Here is a 19,036-nt window from a genome sequence, read left to right as displayed (position 1 = left end):
ATAACCCTTTTTTTTAAAAGTTACATTTTATCTCACTAAGATCTCAGTGCGTGTTGGTTCACAGAGCTTCAAAATAATACATCGTATTCATCCTGCTGGGTTGTCTGATTACATATCCAAAACACTACCATTAGTAGTTAATCACTTATAGAATTAATCAAATCTCATTCTCTCTCATAGTGCAATCCATTAATCAACTTTTTTTTTTAAATATTTTGTTGGAAATATGCCTGTCTCCTCCAACCACCGTTGAGCCCCTCATATATTTTCAACCTAAAGCTATAAAAAAAAAAACAAGATTAAGAAGAAGTTTATCCTCTGAATCTGTGCTAGTGACAAAATTAACTGAGGCTCTTATCAATGCAGTTTTCCAGAAAATGAGGTCATGCAGGATACAGAATGTGGATTATTGAGTGTTTAGTGGCCAGTTTAGCCCTAGTGTAATCCATATCTTTGCAGAGATTTGCTATGGTCATCACTGGAGCACTAAACCCTCAACTGCTCATTGTAAAGCTGCGGGCAATAAAATCGCTCTGCCGGCCTGATAAGAAAAGCACAATAGCATTCGGCCGCTGTCTCGCCCTCATTTTCTTTTTCGCTCCATCTCGCCCGTTCACTCTCACAAACGCACTCTTTCTCATCACTGTTTCCCTTCAGTGCAAGCTGCTTCCTCTTGCCCCTTTGCAGTTCACACCATTCACTCTCTTGTTTGTTTTTCTCTCATCATCTGCCTCTCTGGTTCCCCCCTTTTTTTTCCCCTTTTTTTCCTTGCTCTCCTTCAATTTTGCTCTCCTGCACTCTGTTGAGCCCTCTTGGCGAAGCGTTAAGTGTATAATCTGTGATCTCATGTCTAGATGGGCCTCTCGTCTCCTCTCACTCTGCACACAAAGGGCTTGAATTGCCACGACTCACTCAGGGGACACAAATGAGTAATGACTCACACATGCGCGCACTCTCACACACGCCAAATAAACACACACGTACACATGGCTGCACCTCTCCAGCACACTCCCGGGGGCTTTGAAGTTGCATATTGATGATGCCAGTTCCAAAGGCTCAATTGAATGTGCAGAAGCAGAAGAGGTGGCTATTGACCGTCCACTCACCTCCCTGACCTGTCATCTCTCTGACAGCCATAATGAGCAACAGGTGCCTCTTTTGCCAGGTTTGGCCTTGATAGTTATCCAATATTCAACAGTCAGTTGTAGTAATCAGCCAGCATAATCGCTTGTTTGATGTGCCATCACAGCACTACATAATGGGCTGCGGTGGGTCTGTGAGAGATTGTTTTCGATTAAATAATAATTACTGAGATGAATTTTCACATTCAGCTAATGCTCAGAATAGCTGTGTTTAAAGGCTTAAATTAAGGTGATAAAATAAGAATTTTAATTAAAAGGATTTGTAAACGAACTAGAAACTGACAAAAAAATTTGCGGTAAATAGATGCTTATAAATTATGAAGCACAATCATTAACAAAAAAAAAGGTGTGTGGTAAGATAGCTATTGTCTTCATGTCACGTCAAGACCTTTTCATTTCAAGCTAAGAATAAGCAGAGGCAGAAGAAGTCACATCACTAATGCCTGAATGGTGCTTTCGTTTAAGAGTGGCGAGAAATGTGTTTCCTGTGTCGTTGTTATGTCTTATCCTTAATTTATGCTGCAATTCGTGTGCAAGTTCTTGCCTACAGCGAGCCCACGGAAAGCGGTTTTCAACCAACACAAACGTGCTCCCATGCAGTCATCCAAAATCCCAACTGCACTTTGCTTGACGTGGATGACACTGTGGGTCAGTCGAATGTTGATTGGTTGACAGGTGGGCTTGAAAATGGGAAGGATTTGACAGCAGGTTTCACAGAGAATGGCAGAAACACGAAGAAAAAACTATCAAGGATAAAAAAAAATACAGTAAGAAAAGTGCAGACAGTGGCTACAGCAGATATTTATCATTGTTTTTAACACTTGGTCTCACTTCAGCTCTTTGTTATGAATGTTATTCATTATTCATTCTTTTTCATGGCTGACAGACTGATAAGACTAGCCCGGAAAGAGGTTGTACCACATATTTTCTATACTGCCCCCATCTGGCAGTAAATACTCTCTGTGTGGAGATGAGCAGTCAAAAGCTGCCGATGAATAATTTCCCCATTACAAGGACACTTGAATAGAACAGGGCATTTTATGAATTGCTTTCATTGCATTAGATTACTCATACATTTCATTTTCATTTACACAAAACCTTAAAAACTTTCATTTTTATTTTTGGCCTTCATCATATTGGACACTGCAGAAAGAGTTAACAGGCAAGGAGAGTAGGAAATTCAGGAAAATGGTCTGGGGCGGACTCAGACCCGTGTGATTCACCGCTGATTTCACATGTCTCCGCCAAAATCTACTGTTTCATTTTTTTACTATTATAAATAAGAAAGTGTGATTTGTTCTCAAAAGGCACCAAAGTTACACATTGGTCAAATGAGCTGCACCTCAGAATGACATTGAGCGACTTCTAGCAGGTAATATCGCTGATTAAGAGACTCAAAAGCTTGTGTAGTCCAAGAAATGAGTAGATCGTAGCCAAAAACATCCAGATAATTGCCGTTAAGATAACAAAATGTTTATTTTTCACAATTTAAGTTGGTTACCCAATGATAACAACATTATTAATGGCTTCATACTGTTAAGTGTCCCTTTAAGGCATGATTATGTTAAACTCATTCAATATGAACAATACACTCCCCCAGGGTGTCATTTATTTTATTACTTAAAGCTTTTGAAATTCTGACCTGTCTTAGCTTGAAAATGCCGATGACCCTTGGAGCTGCTCTGGATTATCTGTGAGCAGTGTTGCTGGCGAGAAACGCTCGGAGGGACAGAGGGACTGTTTGTTTTACCGAGCTCTTATGAGAGCTGGTTTTGGCTGGCCAAGGAGCCTGCCCATATAAGCCCTTTGTGGTGTGACGGTCCTGGCACCCTCCACCCCCACCCCAGCCTTCTTGAAACTCCCACTTCCCTGACACAGTACGGATGATGCCAAGCTCCCAGTGCCAGCTCCCGTTGGGGTCTGAATGAGCAGCGCTGCAAGGCCAAACAGTACAGCAATAGAAATGGGAGAACGGGCGTGGTTTCGGGCGGTGGGGGGGTGAAACGGCAACACATAAGTGAGCAATTATAGAGCTGGTACATCGCAGGAATAACTGACTTTTATAATCACCTCAGTCACAGAGTGAAAAAGTGAGAACGAGTGGTGTCTGGCAGACAAACACTTCTCAAGCCCAGAAATACACCACAATATAAGGAGATTACTCATCAGTCATGAGCCCTGTGGGAGATATTCTTACATTTCAGACTGCTGCTGAGTATGTTTCAAGGTTAAACATCACATGCTCAATGATCTGAAGAGTGTACTCTACAGTGTAGGCATATAACAAGTAGGCTTCTGTTCATATGCATTCCAGTGTTTACCTGTCAAATGTGAACTCTAGCTGGTTGCCTTGCTCTCTTTTTCTGTGTATGTGCATGCGTGCGTGTGAATGGAACATCCAGCCCTGGACGGCGTGCTCTGGGAGCAATCGTTGCCGTAATGGAGCCAACGCAAACGTCTTCTAGCAGTTGCCAGGAAGACGGTGAGGTCAGCGAGTGGGTGGCACTGCCATGCCCGTTTATCGTGATGCATGAGGAGCAATGTGGCTCCCTCCCTGGTTTGTGTCTTTTACCCACCAGGGTGGGTAGTAAAGGCCTCTTGTGCGTGCTCATTGATTTGTGAGGGCATTGTCGTTATGGGTGGGAGCCGACACTGTAGACACGTGGACCGGGGGTGAAAAGACAGATTGAAGGTTATGAGTCTTTATGCAAAAGAATCATGTTCCCTCATAAAACTAATTAGGAATCTTTTGTGGCTGTGCACGATGGAGGTGGTGATGGTGCTTGAGTGCGCTCGAGTGTGCTCAGGCTGTTTGTGATGAGCCTTATTGCTATTTAGGTGGCGTGTTTATTTATACATCAATTAAAAACCCCATTCCAGCAAATAATGGACTCAGGCATCTATCACTTTTATTGAAGTCTCATGAAATGGAGAACATTAATTTTGACTGGAACATTTTTATACTGAAGAAGTCTTTTTCAGTCTGACTTTCCTTCCTTTTTACGTTTTGAGGTCCAGGCAGTTTTTGGCATTTGTCATCCAGGTTGTTGTTTTTTTCTTTTCCCCCAGATGTTGTTTCTGGTAGAGCAGACATAATAATAATTATTCAGACACTTCTATTTCTCCCACTGCGCTTTCTGCACTCGCGCTTTTTCCCCTCCTTATTGTTTGTCACGAGACTCAATTTGTTGCAGTTGTTTGCATCACCCCTCTCATCTTTGTGTGATCTTCCTCACACGGGTGGGAAGCAGTATGCACAGCGAGATTCTTGTGCAGTACATGTGTAGGTTTGGCCTGGGGATGTGTGTGTTTCTCTGTTCAAGTTGCTGCGTATCCGTGAGCAGGTTTCTGCAGAAAAAAATAATTACGCAGCCTCCCCCCCTTAAGCCTCTATTACGTGTAATACTGAGCGTCTTCAGACGGACAGGCTGTATAGATGTAATACAACACAGTGGTCCCCAGTGAGCTCTGTAATTGGGAACCTCAGAGGAGAAGGGGAAATTCAATGTGGGATGAGTTAATTCTTCCTCTTTTTATTCCATACCTCATTCAGGGGTCCACTCTAATCTGTGCATTCACAGAGTGCAGCGGATCAATTCTTATCACTGAAAGGGGGGAGGAGAGATGTAGGGAAGAATAAGAAAGAGGCAGGAATGAGAGGGAGGTAAGAGCAAGTAACATGCTGATTGTACACTTGGAAGCGTTGAAGAATTGAAAAAGGTGTAGGTCTGTAAAAGGAAGGGAAAGAAGCATGATAAGGACCAACCTTTAATCGTATAGTTCTGTGAGCCTGAGACTCACAGAAAGTCTATCGATGGGGCAGCACGTGACAAATGTTGGTGTTGCTAATGATTGCCGCACCTTTTTATGTCAATATTATATATGGCAGCGTCATTTTTCTTTAAAGTGAGATCAAAGCCAGGTTTGCAGGAGCTTCGGTGACAAATGGGTTACATCCGTGTTCATTGTTTGACGTTTGTTTGTTTGAAATGTATTCATAAGTCACGTTTTCTAAATTTTGACTTTCAACTATTATTTTTCTTTCTAATAACAGTTTTTTGCAGTGCTGTAACTACTGGCTGCTAAACTGAAGCGTACTTGCTCAGATTTTGTCAGTTTAGGTAGCAAAACATCTGTGCACTAATAAATGGTGACAGCAGCGTGTCCCTTGTTCCATTCCCCAGCAGCTGGTCTTTTACTACATGTCACTCCTCTGCTCTCTTCCCACACATTTCTCCTGTCTGTGTTAAAGTTTGCTGTAGTGGAGTGTTTATTGGTATTCCAGCATAGGGTGAGCTTACATGTGCACAGAGCGGGACTGGAAAGCCACCCTACAGCTGCTGGGTATGACATTTATGCAGTTAGGAAAGTAGGATGACATAATCAAAGACTCAAACATAGGATAGGAAAATACCTTCAGACATTACTTGTTTGCAAAGTTGCTTGTAATTATAAAAGCCCTGATTGAAGTTTTCTTGGTGTGCCTGAATGAGACCCACTGATACTGATTTATTTTTCCCAATTCTTATTTGCTTTTTAACTACAACTGTAATGCATGTACTACTATTATGGTAAATGGTAAATGGACTGGTTCTTATATAGCGCTTTTCTACTCTTTCTGAGCACTCAAAGCGCTGTACACAACTTGTACATTCACCCATTCACACCCATTCGCACAAGCACATTTCTTTAAGTTAAGTTTCTAAGTAACATTCACACACATTCATACTCCGATGGATGCATCGGAGAGCAATTTGGGGTAAGTATCTTGCCCAAGGATATTTGGCATGCAGACTGGGGAAGCCAGGGATCGAACCACCAACCTTCCGATCAGTAGATGACCTGCTCTACCACCTGAGCTACAGCCACCCCTGCAATTATATATTGTACATATATTTATTAGTCTCAGATTTAGCCATTCATATATTTTGCTTGTTTTATGTTATTGTATTTTTGCACAACACTGCTTGTGAAGCTTGCACATAAGAATTCCACTCACATGTACTGTACCAGTGTATCTGCACATGTGATGTGACAATAAAAGTGATTTGATTTGATTTGACAGCATAAGCAGACAAAAATAAACTTTTCTTCATGTAAAATGTTATTTTTATTATAAAATCAATCATTAAGTGTAGGATCTTCTCTTGCTTACCCTACTGAAAAAAGGCAGTGGTAATAGATTTATATAACAAAATAAATGTCATGTACTTGCATTATTTTCCCAGTATTTTTATAAAGTCAGCAGATAATAGGATATCGACCCTTTGTACTTTTTCCCCTTGTCTCTATAATTTTCCTTTTGCTCAGCTTTTGCTCATACCGAGGCTCTGGATAGCTTTAGCGTTAGCCACTTTTCCCTTGTTATTTTTTTTCTTTAAAATATCCAAGTTCGGTTTGGTCTGTTAAGAGTCTGATTGGATTTTGGAAAGGTTTGTGTTTTTACTCACACTGAAATGCTTCCACCATGCTAACGACATGTTAGCATAAGGCTGTGTATGTGTGTGTGTTTGATTGTGCTGGCTTGTAATCGGGCACATGTGAGGTTGACCAGTCACAGATGAGGCCCGAGAATTATAGAAATTGGTCGATTCTGGTCCCTGGCTGATCGATTCATGCGTCTGTACGTGTAATATTCAAACCGACCAAACGTTTTGATGATGAAAATGAAAGTTGAACCAACATTGTGGAGACTACAGCAACTTCAGTTCCCGTTCTGTGTCCTTGGATTATTTGTTAGCCCTTCTACCAACAGAATTGTTTTCTTGTCTTTGATAATCAATTAATACATTTTTTAAAATTCTAGTAGGTTAATTAACTTATTGCTCAACCCTCATCATCCCTGCGGTTATGATGCTCATACCAGGGACAGAGAAGTGCTATCTGTAACAGGCTGAAACATAAAATTTCATATGCAGCAAATGAGGCAAAGATGAGCTGTTCATAAACAGCTTTAAGGTAAATGGACTGGTTCTTCCATAGTGCTTTTCTACTCTACATGAGCACTCAGAACGATCTATACAACTTGTATGATTCACCCATTCACACGCACATTTCCATCTAAGTGCTTTTGAGCTAAGATTCACACACATACACACTACGATGAACACATCGGCAGTAACTCCGGGAACGCTGGAGAAAACGCATTTAGACGCATTTAATTCCTTCATTTCAATAATCTGCTCTATACTCTATAAGTTCTCTTGCTGAGAACATTTGGTTCATCTGCAACAGGAGGTGTATTATTTGTCAGTGAACACAAAAGATTGCCTTTTGTTTTAGACAATTGCCAGGAAGACTCTTTGTGGAAAACAGTGCTGGACACAATGAAGTGAATCTAAATGTCTCACAAGGTGTATTGATTCATCCGGGATGTGTTTAGCTGCTGTCGAATACAGATTTGTCGATTTGTCAGATGAATATTATTGTGTATTTGTTCTTTAAAAGTTTCATTTTGAAGCTAAGTGTGTGAAACTTAATTTTTTTTAACAGTGATCCAAAAACAACACAGTTTGTAAATTGCTATGTGATCATGTCTTAAAGATAGCAAGAGTGCGCAGAGTATAACTTTACATTCCCCGCTGAGCTTGTAATAGTTTTTGCTTAAGGGTCGTTTAACCACATGCAGAATGAAGTATTGAAAAGAAACCCTTTATTGAACAGCACCGGCATTATCTGCGTCTTCCCGCTCCTGACATCAGCACACCACAGCCCTGCTGCCCCCCCCCCCCCCCCCCAGTTTAATCAAATTGTGAAACAGACTGACTCTCCTTGATTTATCGATTAGTTTTATTCTCTCATGCCGTGTAAACACCACAATAGTCATAATGTTTATCCTGTTTGCTGTCTTGCTAGCTTCTCATAATCTATTGCATGTTTCTTTTCCATCTGATTTAATAACCCCTGTGGTGTTCTCTTAGCTTGCTGGTTGCTATGGCTACCGTTTCCTGGATAGCGTAGCGTGCTGAGGGTGAACTGTGTGGGTATGGTTGTGTTCATGTGGCGTGTTAGTTAATGTGCTAGCGTGTTGTTGCTGTACTTACCCAAGTAATTATAGTTGCCAGCCATTAAGAGACAGAAAATCATTTGCATTTAGTTTTTAAAGTGCGGTCTCCTCACACTAATGCCATCAGAGAGGAGAGGGACTGACATGTGCGTTAACTTTGTATGTGTTCAATTGGTGTTGTGCATCTGAGGTGGTAGAGAGGGGCATATTTATGCCTGCTGTATTCTGAGAGTAATTGTTGTTCATAGAGTTCTGTTTTCCTCACGTTACTGAGGAGCAGAAGAGGAAGAGGAGACGGTGTGTGTGTGTGTGTGCATGTGTGTGTGTGTGCTCACATGAAGGACGTTTATATGTTGCAGCATATGAGGCCCCGGGCAGAAGAGATGCTTTCCCAACCACAATCAGCATCCATCAGAAGCCAGGCTTACCTCTCCTTCAGTCATAAGGTTAAATGCTACACTAAATCATTCACTCTTCTTGTTCTCTCTCTCCACCCTCCCCCCCAATTCCTGCTCTACCTCTGTTCCCTTCCCAAACCCTCCCCTTCCTCCCCCTTCCCACTTCTTCTCCTAAAGCTGGTGGGCGGCGAGTTTGACCTGGAGATGAACTTCATCATCCAGGAGGCGGAGAGCATCGGCTGCATGGTGGAGCTGCTTTCCCACTGCGAGGTGACGTGCCAGGCGGAGATCTGGAGCATGTTCACAGCCATACTCCGCAAGAGTGTGCGCAACCTGCAGACCAGCACCGAGGTTGGCCTCATCCAGCAGGTGTTGCTGAAGATGAGCACTGTGGACGACATGATTGCAGGTGAGCAGTGGGTACACATGGATACATGCGCACATACTTTGTATTTTGATCAGTTTGTTCAAGATTGGACAACCTACAAAATGAGAATATAATGGGATATAATGATAACTTTACAGCTTAATTCCCCTGAATTGACTCCACCCTGTAATAGCAAAAACCACGCCTGACTGTTTTTAGAGAATTCCCTGAATTACCACAATTTTAATATGACCTCAAATTTGTGGCTTTGAACCAGGTCCAAACAGCTTACAGGGGAAGCGTCGGCAGTGTCCGTGTCCAAACATATTAATGTCTTTTTTACTCGGCTTGGCACTGTGAATTCGTCCCAGAGTCAAACTGTCAACGCAAAAATTTTTCCTTCTGTGGGGTCTGAGGACACAAACAACTGGATTGCCATGCCGTTGTGCACCTGCTCTCAGCACACTGAAAATTCTGGTGTTTTTTTTAATATGAAACATGAACACAGTTGTCAGTAACTACAAAGGATACCCTCTAAATTACTCTTCTTCCAACCTCATGCTGTTTCGGGACAGTGTAGGGGATCCAGCACACATTGCAGATACACAAGTGCAATTAGTCTGGAACGGGACTTCCAGAGAGCTTTCAAACACTGGCAGTGGCACAGAGGTGGACTATGACATTACTTTGAAGAGAAGATCAGCCATATTTAAATAAAGGCTTTTGCTCTTTATGCCTGAAGAACTTACTGGTCACACTTAGTTTATGATGATGGTAGTGCTTGAGGAGAGAAACATGCAGATGTATCGCTTATTGATCCTAATTTATTGGTATTGGAAACAAATGCTAACAAAATATTATGATATTATTATTATTATTATTATTATTATTATTATTATTATTATTTAAATGGTTAATAGGCCTTAAATCAAAGTTTGGGATTGAACACAGCTGCCTTGGTTACCATTAGCGTTTACTTTTAATAGAATGTGTTTTTTATTCAGTTGCAGTAACACACACACACACACACACACGCACACACACACACACACACCTTATAGCTATTAGGCCACCAGCGTTATCTGTATGCATGCCTTCACAATGACTGTTTGCATGTGAGGCGGTCAGGGGACATCTTCAAACTGTGACTACAGAAAGTTGAATGTGTCAAAACTTTGCTAAGTTCTGGAAGAAGACCCAAAATGTCACCCTTGGTTAGAATTTTCAGGAACCACTTATTTTGGATTGCACACTTGGTGTAAAACTTCACTGATACTGAAAAATAGGTAAAATTCAGACTAGAAGAGCAGAGTCTGTGCTAAGGTCAGTGCCTTGATGTCTAAATCTGCATTTATATGTAATGAGTTCTTCCTGTAAACTCCAGCTCTCCACTGTGTGTCCAAGTTTCATGCACTTTGTCCTGCACTTTTTGCATAACCTTGCTGACAGAGAGGAAAAAAGTCCTCTACCAAGGCCAGTGGCCTATCTCTCTACTTTAACGAAAGTGATGGGGATCCATACCAAAATCTAATGGGCTGTTCTTTAACAGATGCCCAACCTCTCAACCTTGTAATCGTGTTGACGAAGCAGCAACCAGCTGAATCTGTAAACGTGCCTCCACCTTGATGGAAAAAACTCAGATGTTTTTCCTTATATCAAAACCTGTTCCACGTGTCCGTGAGTGTTTGCCCTGCAGTGAAACATCCATAAAACCCTCCAGTGCAGCAAAAGCAAAAATAACAACCTAGATGTGTTTCTGTGTGCTCACTGCCATTTGTTCACAGGGCTTGATTGGAAAACAACACATCCACATTCATCTCTTTACATGAACGTATTGACCTTGGCTTCCCTTTAATGATGCCTCGGAGTGCACATCTTTTGCTCCACCCCCCCAGTGTCCTCTCTGCCCTAGCTAGCGCCGCAGGATGATGTGTTTTATAACTTCTTTGACTTATTACTGCTCACTACAGCAGAGTATACGCCACTTAAATCAATTTAATGCCGATTCTTCCAGAGAGCTGTGATTGTAACATTTTTCCAAACCTATGCAAAATGACCTACATGAATTGAACACAACAAAAACAGAGCTTAGGGGTTTTGAATCTAGGACATTGTGTATTGCATTTTCCTCTCATACCCAGCACCTCAGTGAGATATCCCTCTCCTTTATTCCCTGTCGCTAGGCTTTGGCTAATGAAATATTATGGGAAGACTCTATTCATATCTAGCAGGCCTAATGGGAAAGAAGAGCCTTTCTAAGCAGATTGGCTCCCTCTGAGAGAGCTGTGCTGTCTCTCTGCCATATCCACACTGATCTGTTGTGGTTGTGTAAAGTGAAAGTCGATGAAGCAGGAAGGTCATTTGGGCTAAACAAAAGCCTCAATGTGGTATTTAATTATATGCTTGAATATTGAGAGGGAATTGTATTTAAAGTCTTGTTTTTGTCATTTCATGACATGTAGCCATTAAACAAAAGCTCTTTCGCAGCCTTAGAGAGGGAGGTGACAGATTGCCACTATTGTCTGTTAAAATGTGAACAAATTAAAGAAAAAGATTACAATTTTGGTAAATATGAATATTTTTTTTTGTTTCTTTGGTTTTTTTTGCTAAAAGGAGATTAATACTACTCTGCATGCTGTTTTTTGTACTATTAGCAGTTAAATTACATGTGTGGTCAGAAGTTTACAGACACTCATCATTGTACAGCATCTTTAATTACTTTTAAAAAGGGAAGTGGGTGCACAAGTTTGAATTTGGTTTGGATTTTATCTAATCGACACAGGATCAACATTTAAAAATGTAGGGCCTCTAATATTTGCCTATACTCAAATCTTTTAAGTTACACTGTAGCTTCTTCGGTGCCCTTTAACCCTGTAAAGCCTGATACAAATTAAAGCTCATACCTATCATATCAATGCTCAGAACAATAGCAAGGAACTCCGTGAAGATTTAAGAAGGAGGATTGTGTAGATTTACATAAATAAACAATTGTACGTAAATACAGGATAGTCAGATGCGTCACCCTCAGATGAGAGGATATTTAGTTAGGTTAGGATGTTCAAGCCTGCCATGAACTGGAAACTGTTGGAACACTGGCTTCACTGGCCATAGTGAAGTGAGCTTTTGCCATGGACTGAGGAGATCCAGAACAAACAAGAAGCTCCTGTTCCAAATTCGACACCTTCGAGCTAGACTGGAATTTGCAGCTGTCCGCATGAATCAGCCAAATGGCTTTTGGAGAAACGTTTTGTGGTCAGAGGAGACAAAGATTGAGCTAACTGGCCACAATGACATGAGGTTTGTTTGCAGGGGTAAAGGCGAAGCTTTCAAACATAGGAACGTTGGGTCTGTACCAAGAAGCCAACCAGTTTAGATGAATCCCACCAGTCCATCTGAAATTATATCAGAAGCTTTTTGATGGCTATCAAAACTGTCTGATTGAGGTGCACCCTGCTAAGTGATGTTTACCCAAGTGGGAGTAGAGGTGATGTATGTGTATAGTCGAGCCCGTATGTACAATTGTGACCCTGTGTGGATTAGAGAAAATCAAAACTCACTTTGTGTTCTTAAAGTGATTAAAGATGTAAGCTGTACAGTCATTGCACTCTAGAAAAAGAACAGTTCAAAGAAATCATTAAAGGCCCCAAATCACCACAACATTCATGCCCACGATGACTGCACGTAAACGTTTGACCACAGCTATATTTGTGAATCATAATTAACGCTGTCACAGCTGACAATATATTTAGCCCTTTCTCAGTTGTTTGGCCTTCTATTCCCTGATGTATTAAGATCATTATGTATTAATGGAGCTTTATCTGTTGTCATGTGTACTCTGACCGTATTTAGCAGTGCTGTGAAAAGCAACACTCGTTGAGGTTTGAGGTTGTGTGTGTTTTGTTTACATGGCAGTAGCTCTGAGTACTTGGATGAAGCGCCGCTGATTTTTACTTCTCTGAATAATAAATTGCTCAACTGACAGTATAACAACCTGTCAGTGTCTTATGCCCTCACCATATTCTATCAGAAATGTAGAGAGACTTCCAAACGCTGACTCACACACAAACTCATAGGAGCATGTACATTCAGGATATCTCTGCTGTCTTACACTTACTTTCTGCCTTTTGTTTGTGTGTGTGTGTGTGTTTTCTTTGTTGTCAGACCTTCTGGTGGACATGCTGGGAGTCATGGCCAGCTACAGCATCACAGTGAAGGAGTTGAAGCTGCTCTTTAGCATGCTGAGGGGCGAAAATGGCATCTGGGTAAGTTTTAGTGGTGATTTAAGAAGCGATTAGAATTTTAGATTGTGGGTACGTCTCCGCAGGATCTGTCATTTCTACGACTTCCATTCATTGTCTATGTAAGCAGGTGAGCAGTGTTGTGGTCTAGGCTCCTTCATGCAAATCAAGGGCATCCAGCGCAACTCAAAGCCTCTATAAACTGAAAACTAGCTGTTGTCAGTCGACAATGACAGCAACAGCAACTGCAGGGCTTAAATTCTTGCAGAAACACATTTTGTTACACTAAAGCTACTTTGGGCTGCTCTCTTATTTCCCAAGGGAGCCGCGTGTTTGATTTGGCACAGATTTCATGCTGGATACCCTTCCTAACACAAGCCTCCCATTTATCCTGGCTTGGGACCAGCATTAGGAGTAACTGGCTTGTGACCCCCACCCCCATGAGACTGAAATTGTGTCTCTACCTGGTCATGAAGCAGGGCTATTTCATGTGTTAACCTCTGCACCAGTCCTAGAGAGCTTATTTGGAAACGAGCTGCCACTTTGGTCTCGGTTTAAAAAAATCTGGAAGCAGACAGCCCACACGAGTTCATCCAGTAGGGTGCAGATTATGGTTTGCATGGTTGTAGCTGTAGAGACTAAAGTACGTCATCCAATCTAGCGAGTTCTCCAGCAGGCGTCCAATGCCGGGAAGTGGCGTGACACGCACTATTAGCTACGGGCTAAGACTCATGCACTTACTGGTTCTTTACAGTTTAACAAATATCAACACTGCAAAAAAAATTGTGATGTATGTCATAAGTATCTCCTGTGTTTCATATTGGGAGCATTTCTGATGTGGTGTACCTCAGGGGACAATTCAACAACAGAAGGAGCTTCAGTCAGACACCCTTTGTTTGCTCAGATGGCAGCAGACCAACAAATATATCAGAACATTATTGAAGATTCATGTCTGGTTTGAGAGGAGCTGGTATTTACGAAGCAATATTAATTTTCTCTGCCAACACTGATGATTATTGGGATGTTGTAACCTTGGATATGTTTGATCTTTTTAGGTTTTTTGTTTTTGTTTTTACAGATCTCACATTTGCTGCTGAATTAGACATTTCACTGTTTTTGATTTACTGGTATTCACTTGCTGTGGAAGCTTAAAAAATGCAAACTATATTAGCCATACAGCATGAGTTTGTCTGCGTGTCATTAGTCTGGATGTCACTTAGTGAGATGTTTGTGCTAATACACTAGAATAATGCAGGATGGGTGTGTATACCTTTGACTCCATATTAGGATTCTTTTTTGTATGTTTGTTAAGACACTTTAGCCTGTGTTCTTGTTTTTTCTTTTTGTTTTTGCTTGTAATTGATTTTATTAGTGTAATTGAAGAGAAGCAAAAAAAAGTGACAGTGGAAGCTTAATCAGGTGTGAAGGAGCCAGTAGAGTCCAGTAGAGTCACATTCAGGACACGTATAATCATCTGAACCGCTCTATAAAGCTGAATGCTTTGTTCGGGGATTTCCATCTCTTCTTCTTTACTTCTCCTTACCTCAAACTTTCTTTACTCTTGCACAGTGAGCCAAATATATGTCTGTTATCACAACCTGCCAATTTGGCATTGTATTCTCAGTGAATTGCTTTGCAGGCAATTGGAAGAGAGTTTGATTAATACATTTCCTCCTTTATTGAAACGGCAACACGAACCACTCTTGCACTTTGGTTGCTTCAGGCTTTTATACTGAAACCCGTATGCTGTTTATTGTCGAATTTCTACTTAAATTGGCTTCTGCTATTGCTGATTCATGCTTACTTTTAGAGCTACAAACGCCAGTACCTGAAAATGGGATTAATTCAGGAGCTTAGATTTGGGAGTGCTTAGTGCAATCTCAGCTTACATTGCTTCTTGTTGTAAGCTTAACAGCTCCCTGTAGTTTGCTCATTGGCCCACCTTCTAGTCGGACGGTTTAGCTGACTCGGAGCGGATGTTTTAAAACTGTACTGTGAAGATTAATGAGGGTTTTATGAGTCTAAACCGTCTCCTATGACATCCTTACTGACTGTAGTTTTAGCAAGGTTTGCAGAGTGTGCGATGATTCGGTGTTTGTTAACTCATCCTGTGAATCCTTGCCACTTCTTCGGCAATCCCCCCTTCTAGTCAGGCTCCAGGGCAACCTCCATCAGCAACCTCTGGTCACTGATCCGCAGTCCACTGCTCTCTGCTGTCCAATATCTATCACTAACCCATCCACCTACTGCTGTTTTCCCATCTTTTCCGATTCCTCCTCCCCTCAGCAGCCCTCTCCAGAGACAGATCGATTAAGGGTTGCCATGGTATTGATGAGGTGTTGTCGGGGGTAGGACGGAGGTGATTGAAGAGTTATTGATCCAGCTGGGTTGTGGTAGAGATGTGATGTCACACCATGTTTTTTTTTTCTTTTCTTACTCTCCCCTGTGCCCCTGATAGGGAGCATCTGTCACTTAATAATGACAGTCACTTTGGTCTTTCCTCCTCTCCTCCAGCCAAGACACGCTATCAAGCTGTTGTCAGTGTTGAACCAGATGCCACAGAGACACGGCCCGGACACCTTTTTCAACTTTCCAGGCCGGAGTGCAGCGGTGAGACCGACCAGCACGCACTAACCACTTATACACTCAAGCCTTAATCTAAGAAATCTATCAGAATAATTCTTTTTTTTTATCCAGATTAATCCATGCTTGTTTGCAGTCAGTCAGCTCATATTAAATGGCATTTTCTCATGCATATGAGTGTAGTGATAGCTGATTGTTCTGCTCCAGGCTATAGCTTTACCACCAATTGCCAAATGGCCATACCAGAACGGATTTACTATCAACACTTGGTTCAGGCAGGATCCACTCAACAACATCAATGTGGATAAAGACAAGCCGTACCTCTACTGGTAAGTTCATTCATCTGGACTGTTGAAAAAGTTAAACATCTTCAAACATGTACGTTTTCATGAATTTCAATGAAAAATCAGCTCTAGTACTGTTAAAGAGTTTCTGTTAGCTGTGAATCTTGCACTTATTTCCCTTACTTGTTGACCTAATGATGTCACCCTGATATTATTGTGTTAGAGAGGCGTTAAATCGAGGAAAAGGAATCCAAACGTTGCCAAGTTGGGTTTTTTTATCAGCCCTCCGGGATCACAATAGCACATGATTTCTTTGTAGACTCTTGGTATGCTTTAAAAAAAAAAACTCTTGATAGGTTTGAGTAAAAGAAAATGACAAAAGAGTTTCTTAGATTTCTATAGTGGCAGCACTCGCTAGTGTTCTCAGTTTAAAGAAACTTTACTTGTGTAAGAAGTGGTTTTAGGTCGTACAGACGTCCTTGTGCTTTCACTATTGATCCAAGCAGAGGAGCCGACATAGCTGCACAAAGCAAGTTCAGGCCTGTTCCTTCTGGATGTCAAAAAGCATTATAGTTACAGTTGGAAGAAAACTAACCTGAGGTGAACACGGATGACACAGTTTGAAAGTGTGCTGCACTTAATCACAGCATGCGAAAGCACTTAATATACTGCAGACTGCCATCTGCCGCAATTGGTGTCAACGCCATACAGGATAGGTTCACAAATGTGCATGTAAGAAAGGTTTCAATCGGTGCTTTTGGAAAGGTTGAGCGGACAGATTTCCGTCAGGATGCACACACGTGATGGGTTTTAACGTCACGTCAGAAACTGAACGAATCAAAAGAATTCTGGGTTAAAGGAAGGGGAGGTCAAACTGCTTGTGTGAGACAGAGAATAAACTGAAGTTGTTGTTGTGTTTAGCCAACAAAAGCTACTTTTGGCGTGTTCAGAAGGGTTCACAACAGCAAGCACAGTTTCCCTTGTGGGATCAATGAAGTGTCTGTCTATCTATTTCTAAGAACTCTCACCGTGGGAACTTGCGGAGTCATGGGGCATTCATGAGTCAAAGTGCAGCTGTTACAAGATAAAAAAATAAATAAATCTGAAATTCAGACAAAAGCATTTTTTTTCATGTTTTCAATCATCACAACAAGTTGCATTTGTAGATTTTTAATAATTTTTTTAATACAAGTAAATACACGGCTTTAGACAAGCAACAAACTGTTAGCAGTCGCTGTTGACTATCGCAAACAAATTGTGATAGTTTGTTTTGATTTGCAACAGGCGTTAAGACATTGTTTTAATCATGTTTCTGTTTAGACGCGTAATCCATATCATATTTGTGAAAAGGGAAATAGAAATGAGGATTTTTGGTCTAAAATCAGATGTAGAAAAATGTTGAAGTTGTTTGAGTCCATTCATATGGTGTTTTTCAGCAATTTCAGTACTGCGAGACTCGTAGGAAACAGATCAGCTCTTCTAACACCTCACTTCCATCTTTTTGTCGTCTTAGGAGTGTTAAAGTGTTGTGTTGTCAGCTGGCCACGGACACAGCGATGATCACATAGCTCCCGAATCCTAAACAATCAGATCTATTCAAATCTTTTTCCAGTGTTACTTTTTTTCAGCTTTTGAGTGTCTTCAGTGAAACATTTTATATAATGAGTTAACTAGTCAGACTGAATGACATGGTTAGGAAGTTAATAGGTAAACAGATAATGAATTAGAACATAACTTTAAATGTCAACACACTCCATTATAAGTGATCTGTTGGGTGGATGCCTCCTCCTCGCTGTGCAGCTCTGGCCCTCGCTGGCCTCACCGTTAGTGTTGCAAGTGCAAGCCGTTAGCTACTATGAAGCTTCATTAGCTTTGACCTTTTATTTAATTGAACTCCTTCACGCCACTGCTTGGCTTCTTCCCTCTACCTCTTCGCTCTTTGACACTAACTAGCACCGTCCTGCCTTCACCTCTTCTCCCTCTGATTCATTACGGAGGGAAAAGGTTGTGAAGTCGTCTACAGGAAGCGCGATGTGTGTCCATATATCCTCCAGATACTATCTCGGAGATGAGTGCTAATCAGGAAAAGTGCTCGGATGTAATCTTGTTTCCTTAGTAACAGTTTGGTTTGTCAGGTTGTCATGGTAAGCAGGGTGCGAGAGAGGGAGGGCAGCCTCCTCTTCTCTGGCCCAGGTCTTATCATCCTCCCCCAGATGCAGCTGCTACTCCAGCTGCCTGTCTGATACTGGCCTCAGCAGCTGCATGAAGGCCATGATAACGCAGTACGTGTCCTACTAATGTGTATCAGGGATTCACTTGAGAGGGATTTATATCTCCTTCCTGCTATATGCACGATCCTTCTGGGTCTATTTTAAAAAGAAAATATGTCTGCTTGTTTCAGGAAGAAGCTTAGCTGTGAGACTAGGTTTTATGTGGAGGTTACAAGCGCGGGAAGAGAAAAATTATGCGGGTAAAATGGAGGGAAGAGGATTACTGGTGTTTCTCACAAACCTATAATCTGGGACCCTTGGCATCGCTGAAAGGAAAGCACCTTAAAATCCTGCTTTTTGTGACCCCAAAGGATGCGATATGTGGCTTTGAAAGGTGCCTTGTGCATGTATTTCAGTAGTAAGGATATCTTGAGGTGCAGTTGTATTTGTGAAATAAAATCCAGCTCTTTTAGTCTAAGCAGCTTCATGGTTCACATGCCATTTAGAGGGACAGCTCATTCATGAAGTTAGCCTAAGCTAATTTGTTTTCATTTACAGCTAGCTGAAAACTGAGCCATCACAGCCATTTTCAGACTCGTATCTCGACTCTCCACCAAAGTGAAATGAGTGTTGCTCTTTCTCATTCTTCTTCAGTTTTCGCACCAGTAAAGGAATAGGTTACTCTGCGCACTTTGTGGGAAACTGCCTCATTGTGACATCGTTGAAGTCGAAAGGAAAAGGCTTTCAGCACTGCGTGAAATATGATTTCCAGCCCCGCAAGGTAAGAAAAAGAAACACCCATTTTCTG

General features: G+C 41.5%; 1 protein-coding gene across 19 annotated transcripts in view; it reads left to right on the top strand.

Annotated features, from left to right (window-relative positions):
* nbeaa (neurobeachin a) overlaps positions 1–19,036 on the top strand; it is a 98,138-nt gene that overhangs the window by 21,133 nt on the left and 57,969 nt on the right. For all 19 annotated transcript variants that reach the window (XM_085173791.1, XM_085173790.1, XM_085173789.1 and 16 more), the window contains exons 2-6: positions 8,724–8,955; positions 13,075–13,175; positions 15,666–15,761; positions 15,942–16,063; positions 18,883–19,009. In XM_085173791.1, coding sequence (XP_085029917.1) covers positions 8,724–8,955; positions 13,075–13,175; positions 15,666–15,761; positions 15,942–16,063; positions 18,883–19,009 — 678 coding nt within the window. The remainder of the gene's footprint in view (positions 1–8,723; positions 8,956–13,074; positions 13,176–15,665; positions 15,762–15,941; positions 16,064–18,882; positions 19,010–19,036) is intronic.

Source organism: Neolamprologus multifasciatus, chromosome 10 (genome assembly GCF_963576455.1).
Source record: "Neolamprologus multifasciatus chromosome 10, fNeoMul1.2, whole genome shotgun sequence".
NCBI lineage: Eukaryota > Metazoa > Chordata > Actinopteri > Cichliformes > Cichlidae > Neolamprologus > Neolamprologus multifasciatus.
The sequence above is the reverse complement of the archived record's forward strand: the minus strand, read 5'-3'. Positions and strand labels throughout refer to the sequence as shown.